This window comes from Tachysurus vachellii, chromosome 19 (assembly GCF_030014155.1).
Source record: "Tachysurus vachellii isolate PV-2020 chromosome 19, HZAU_Pvac_v1, whole genome shotgun sequence".
NCBI classification, from domain to species: domain Eukaryota; kingdom Metazoa; phylum Chordata; class Actinopteri; order Siluriformes; family Bagridae; genus Tachysurus; species Tachysurus vachellii.
The window spans coordinates 3,417,501-3,424,469 of NC_083478.1; the positions used below are offsets into that span (position 1 = coordinate 3,417,501).

The 6,969-nt window shown below is 40.3% G+C and overlaps 1 protein-coding gene across 4 annotated transcripts in view; it reads left to right on the forward strand.

Annotated features, from left to right (window-relative positions):
- The window catches only part of cmtr1 (cap methyltransferase 1), a 16,185-nt gene extending 11,191 nt beyond the window's left edge, over window positions 1-4,994 (forward strand). For all 4 annotated transcript variants that reach the window (XM_060893896.1, XM_060893894.1, XM_060893895.1 and 1 more), the window contains 8 exons: window positions 39-170; window positions 791-916; window positions 1,767-1,858; window positions 3,218-3,286; window positions 3,661-3,708; window positions 3,785-3,897; window positions 3,988-4,096; window positions 4,417-4,994. In XM_060893896.1, the coding sequence (XP_060749879.1) occupies window positions 39-170; window positions 791-916; window positions 1,767-1,858; window positions 3,218-3,286; window positions 3,661-3,708; window positions 3,785-3,897; window positions 3,988-4,096; window positions 4,417-4,573 (846 nt within the window). In that variant the 3' untranslated portion in view covers window positions 4,574-4,994. The remainder of the gene's footprint in view (window positions 1-38; window positions 171-790; window positions 917-1,766; window positions 1,859-3,217; window positions 3,287-3,660; window positions 3,709-3,784; window positions 3,898-3,987; window positions 4,097-4,416) is intronic.
- The last annotated feature ends 1,975 nt before the right edge of the window (window positions 4,995-6,969 follow it).

Sequence of the window (6,969 nt, forward strand, 5' to 3'; positions counted from 1 at the left end):
TGTGTGTGTGTGTGTGTGTGTGTGTGTGGGTTTGACAGGGCTCAGAGGTCGACAGCTTTAACTCTCGGCCCACACCCCTCAACCACAAAACTCTGGACAAACTGCAGCATGTGTTGGACCACCGGTGCATCGTTGGAGGAGGGGAACAGATTTTTCTCCTGGCGCTCGGGGTGAGATTGTGTGTGTGATTTTTAGGGATATCGTGCGTCTGGAAACGTTTCCGTTTAGTGCCCCAAATATCAGTCTAAATCTGACGTACGCAATACGACCAAAACTCCTGTGAGCTTGTTGGACATCCTTAAAGCTTCCTCCAAGCTTCTTAAAAAAACTGAAAATGTGGCTTATTTATTCTTTACAAATAATGTGTGTGTATTGCGAGTGAAACTTCTGTCTCTCTCGTGTATGTGTGTGTGTCTGTGTGTGTCTGTGTGTGTCTGTGTGTGTGTGTGTGTGTGTCTGTCTGTGTGTATATGTGTGTGTCTGTCTGTGTGTGTGTGTGTGTGTATGTATGTGTGTCTGTGTGTGTGTGTGTGTGTCTCTGTGTGTGTGTGTGCGCGTGTGTGTGTCTGTGTGTATATATGTGTATGTCTGTGTGTATATATGTGTACATATCTGTGTGTATATGTGTGTGTGTCTGTGTGTATGTGTGTGTGTGTCTCTGTGTGTGTGTCTCTGTGTGCGTGTCTCTGTGTGTGTGTGCGTGTCTGTGTGTGTGTATATATGTGTATGTCTGTGTGTATATATGTGTACATATATGTGTGTGTGTGTGTGTGTGTGTGTGTGAGCACAGAAATCTCAGATCTACACATGGGATGGTAAATCTCCTGTGCGCTGGAGGAAGCTGGAGAACTTTAAACTGGAGCTGCCCAGAGACACACTGCTGAGTGTGGAGATTGTTCAGGAGCTGAAGGGAGAGGTGAGCTCTCAGGGTGATACGGGAAAGCTTTACATCCCCATCTCTCAAACCAAATAAAGGGTTGCCAGGTACTCTAAATTGCTTTTGGATTGCATTAATTTCCAAGCCAGATTTATGGAGATATTTGAAGCTGCATTCAATGCTCTCAACACTGTTACCATGACAACAAGAAGAAAAGTCCTCTTAAGAATATAACTTGAGCTCAACTCATTCAGTTGCTTCATTCAGGGTCAAACAGGGTTTAGCAAAAAAAAAAAAAAACAGGAGCTCCTTTTTTGTTTAATTGTGAGCCAACGTGTTTAGTGAGTCAGACGTCTTTACTTAAAGACGTGTCGCTTTAAAAAAGCGAAAGCACTAAGCGTCTCCGTCACACGTTTTAGTTTTGTGAAATTGGCGTTGTTGTTATATTAGGGTTCAAGGATCTTTATTTCTCACCTACATATTACATACGTGCGATGCTAAATAAATAAATAATATAAAAATATAATATAATTAAATATAGCAGTCAAGCAGAATGAATGAGGTTCAAGAGAGTATAATGAAATTTTTTAAACTCTTACTATTAGTGCTCCTCCTTCCTATGGTATATTTTATTGTTATTATTAGTTTTTTAGGGAGCGTTTTTTATGAGTTCTGGGTAAGAAGGCATCTGTTTATTCTTACTCAGTGTCTCTAATTCTTCTCGCTTTGATTTGACAAATCGATGCATCCTTAACAATTCTGAGCCTCAAGCCTTGGCTTCTGCATGGTGTGCATGTGTGTGAGTATGTGTTTATGTGTGTGTGTTTGTGTGTGTATGTGTGTGTGTGTGTGTGTAGACATGCAGTGATGAAACGTGTTGTGCTTCCAGGGTAAAGCCCAGCGTAGGATCAACGCCGTTCATGTCCTGGATGCTCTGGTTCTCAATGGCACTGATGTAAGAGACCAGCACTTCAACCAGAGGTCAGTTTTCACATCAGATATCCGCTGCAAATAACAGCCTACACGTCCTACACGTCGTTGTCCTTTCACTGGCCATTTTCCAATATTTATTTACGATTGATTCGTGGAAACATTTTTAAACACTGTGTGAGGACAAAAACAGTAAGAGAGTTAATATTCCAAAGGAAAACGTTTCAATGAAAATGAACAGATATCTAAATAATAAATAACTAATAACATAATTACAGTATCCTTTATGAGGCTTTTTTTTTTGGTGAACCCCAGTCCAGTTCATCCCAAAGGTGTTTAGTTGAGTCAGAGTCAGGGCTCAGAGTCAGGGCTCAGTGCAGGACACTCAAACTCCACACCGTGTCTTTATGGAGCTCTGTGCTTTGTGTACAGGGGCGTTGTCATGCTGGAACAGTGCTAAAGCTTCTGATTTTCACTGAAGACAAATGTTAATTCTACAGCATATGGCATAAAGCTTAAAGGCAGTTGTATGCTTCCAAATTTTACATTACATATATTATACATATACATGTTATTTATATACATATTCTATACATATACATGTTATTTATATACAAATTCTATACATATACATGTTATTTATATACATATATACATCTTATTTATATACATATACATATACTTGTTATTCATATACATGTTATTAATTCTATACCCTACTAATATACATATTCTATTCATATACATCTTATTTATATACATATACATCTTATTTATATACATATTCTCTACATATACATATCGTCGCTGTCAGGCGGAATCCTCGTATCTCCAAATCCGTTATTTATCAGGAAATTAAAAAAACGCCGTACCTTATCTGCAGTGCACAGGGTTTAGTCCGCGTTACAGTGGATTGTCTTGCGCTAAATTCCTGTCCTCAGACGAGCAACAGAACTAGCGGGGGTCAAGATTTTTTTTTCTTTGAGCCCAGTGTTTTGAAGACATTTACCTCAGAAGACGTTTTGATTCGTTGCGACTCTTCTTGAGGAGAAATATGCCGCGAAGCTCTCCCGCGGAGTGAAGAAGAGGTGGACAGTTGAAGTGTCCAATGGAGTTATGAGATTTGTGCTCAAGCTATTTTCAAGACTTTAGATTGGTTAATAACTTGTAAAAATAACAGACCCACGTGGGGACTGACCAATAGCATCGATATGTGAAAAAATATGAAATTGACCAAATTTGGACATACGAGGTTTCCGCCCGACAGCTACGATATACTTGTTATTCATATACGTTATTAATTCTATACCCTACTAATATACATATTCTATACATATACATCTTGTTTATATATATATATTCTATACATATACATCTTATTCATATACATGTGCATATGTTATCTTCTAGGATTCAGATGGCAGAGAAGTTTGTGAAAGCTGTGTCTAAACCCAGCCGGCCCGACATGAACCCTATTCGGTAATCCGTTTTTGGGCAATAAGGCCAAAATCACAGCACAATATTTCATCATTGGAACGGTGTTCTGGTATTTTGTTGGATTGATTGATTGATTTATTTATTTATTATCCGGTTGTTGAATATCTCATTGAAATTCGCATTCTGCTTTTACATTTCAATTTAATCTTTTACTGGATTGTATGAGAAAACACCATAGATTATGGAAAATGTGCATGTTATTGGAATTCTGAAAAAGGAAAAAAAAAAAAAACAACATTAACAAATTAAAAAAAATAAATTCCAGTATTACTGGACAATTACAATATTACTGATATATTTACCAAAAACGGTACACTGCAAAATTGTCTGTTTCTAAACCGCCTGCTGTTTTCCAGAGTAAAGGAGGTGTATCGGTTAGAGGAGATGGACAAGATCTTCGTCAGGTGAGTAACTTCGCAAAGTAGCGTCTCTGACTCCTCTGTAACCTTCAGCGTGTGATGCAGCGTTGATGTTCCTCAGATTGGAGATGAAGGTGACGAAGAGCTCAGGCGGAATGCCGCGCCTGTCCTACACGGGCCGAGACGATCGCCACTTCCTGCCCAGCGGCCTTTACATCATCAAAACAGTCAGAGGTGAGAGGAACGTGACCTGTTCCGGCTTTCAGCTTTGGAGTCAGTGCACAGGGGTAGATCTGAAACTCTCTTTAAACGTCTTCATTTCAGATCCGTGGACGATGGCCTTCAGTAAGAGCTCCATGAAGAAATTCTTTTACAACAAACAGACGAAACAGTCCACCTACGTCATGGATCCAGGTGCTATAGCACCTTTCGAGTACGTCCCAAAACCTGCAGCACGATAGATTTTAGTAACACAGTTTTTTTCTGGAGAAACACACCTTAAAAACATCATATACTTCATATTATTATTATTATTATTATTATTATTATTATTACTTAAAAAAATTCTTGAAATTACGTCGTCATCTAACCCTCACATATGTGTTTAATTATTTAATCATTTTCATCAGAGCAGCTACAATATAGTCTGAGCTCTACTTCTGATCACATGGATTAGATTCTGAACATCATCAGTTACATACAAAGTAAAAAATAATCGGTGTATTTTTTTTTTCTCCCTCTCTCTTTTCTCAGCGTATGTCATCAAGAAAGGTTATTTTGGGCCTGGGAGGAAGGGGTCAGAGTTCACGACTCGCAGAACCGCGTCGATCCTCAGAAACTCTCCAAGGACAACGTGCTGTCGTTTATCCGCAAACACAGCCATCAGTGGGAGAGCCGCGACGGCGTGTGAAGCCTCCCGTCACAAACAGAGGGCGCTGTTGTTTGCAGAAGAGGAAACGTAGTGATGGACATGGACACAAGACTTTCCTTCTGTGTTCAAATTAAAACCGCAGAGTTAAAGTATAATTTATTTTACAGCCAGTAAACATTATACGTGTGAGGTATTTACACAGAATATAGACGGTTGCGGTGCTTAGGCTTGTTAAATCAGATCTACTAATACACTTCTCATTAGGTGATAGACTGCATGAGCAATAGGACACTCCGTATCCTCTTCTGTACGCTCGCTGTCGCCTTCCTCTCCCTTCGTGCCGATTTGTCGGCTTGTAAATGTTGTTCGAACGAGGCAAAGGTGTTTCACGGGCTCCATTCCTGCTTGTGAAGAAGCTTGATAATGTTTAAAAAGTAAATAAATGAAAATTTCTCCTGGACTATTCATTCATTCATTCATTCATTCATCTTCTACCGCTTATCCGAACTATCTCGGGTCACGAGGAGCCTGTGCCTATCTCAGGCGTCATCGGGCATCAAGGCAGGATACACCCTGGACGGAGTGCCAACCCATCACAGGGCACACACACACACACACTCTCATTCACTCACGCAATCACACACTACGGACAATTTTCCAGAGATGCCAATCAACCTACCATGCATGTCTTTGGACCGGGGGAGGAAACCGGAGTACCCGGAGGAAACCCCCGAGGCACGGGGAGAACATGCAAACTCCACACACACAAGGTGGAGGCGGGAATCGAACCCCCAACCCTGGAGGTGTGAGGCGAACGTGATAACCACTAAGCCACCGTGCCCCCTCCTGGACTATTTTCCTCCTCTATTAAACAACCCAGATGTCAGTGTCCTTGACTCGGCTTGGCGGCGAGGACGAAAACACAAGGTCGGCTTTTTCCGTTCTCTGTTCTGTAAAAGGGATATGAAGTAAAATAAAACAAAACAGGCCGAAACACCGCTGCGTTAGTAGTAAGGTTTTTAAACTTGTTAAAGTTTCAAGGTTCTGTTTGGAAAACCCTCTTCGGAAAGTCTGCGAACACGAAAAGTGTCGCTTAAATGAAGAAAAAAAAAAAATCTAGGGAATTTAATTAATTTATTTTTTTATATATGCTGTATAATTATGAGAATGCAACAAACAAAAAGCAGCAGTGGGTTGTCATGTTTAGCTTGCTCTCAAAACACAAAAACATATCCTCATGGCTGAAAGGGATCCATTCTGATCCGAATGCTGTCCTAGCCGGCGTGATCTGAATGCCAATAGGGTTACAGTGACAGCTGAAAAATAAATAAATTAATAAATGTTCCTCTGGACAACTAGTGACTCAATAAGGAAAAAAAGTGTTTGCATGCAGTTTAATGACTGTTACGCATGACTACATTATTACTACATTATTATTACATTATTTCTGTATTATTTTAACATTACAGCAATGACGGCTGTCGCGTCGCTTTCGTTCCTCACTGATTATCCGTTTAAAGGAACCTTTCTTTCAAAATAACACACATCGGTGTCATTTTTTTCCCCTTTTACCCAAACGTAGTCCGCGAGCCGAGCCACGATTGGTGTTTTATTTTTTACTTCATTACTTTTGCACTGAATACTTTGCTCTTGACTGTATTTCTGCTTCTAAATGCCGATGGTATTGAGTGGACCTCGTGCATCGTGTACCTGAGATTGAGTTTAAGCTGTCGTGCCCCATGCTGTTCTCCATGCCGGCTGCATCGGCATGTCAAGGACAAGAGGACGCTGGCAGTCTTTTGTATTCAGGTGTAATGAGACTTCCAATACCTTTCTTCAGCCCCTCATCCTTCACCTGGGTCGTGTGACAGGAAAGCGAAAGAGCGTCTTGTTTTCAGGACGATTAGATCCGCCTGGAGGACGAGGCTCACTTGGCTTTGTAGTGTAGTGAGTTTTTCACCTCAGAACCCTAAAGACACCGAACCATGTGCTAAAGGGATCTAGCGACCGTATTTGCATGTCTTACACCTTTTTTCCCCTGTCTACCGCTTCCTCTGAGGATTTCTGCCTGCTTTAGAAGGCAAATTGAGCGCATTGGTAGAACTGTGAGTAGGCTGTGAAAGTCAGGATGCTGATGTGATGGAGCAGGACAACGTGATGGCAGTGAAATTCAGTCATTTTGCCCTTTACACAAACTTGACAATTCATCATGCAATTCACATGAAATTTCTACGCATTTCATTTATTTTACATCTTGTACATTTTTTTTTTTTAAAATAAAGCAGGTCTGCACGAAAATAAACCTTTATTTAATTTGAAAGATTCGAGCATCCTGATTACTAAAGACAAGTTAAAACGAGTGATCAAGTTATAATATAAACCTCCAGTTTAAACTTTTTGCACTTTCTCCAATTCACTGAAAATGAAACATACGA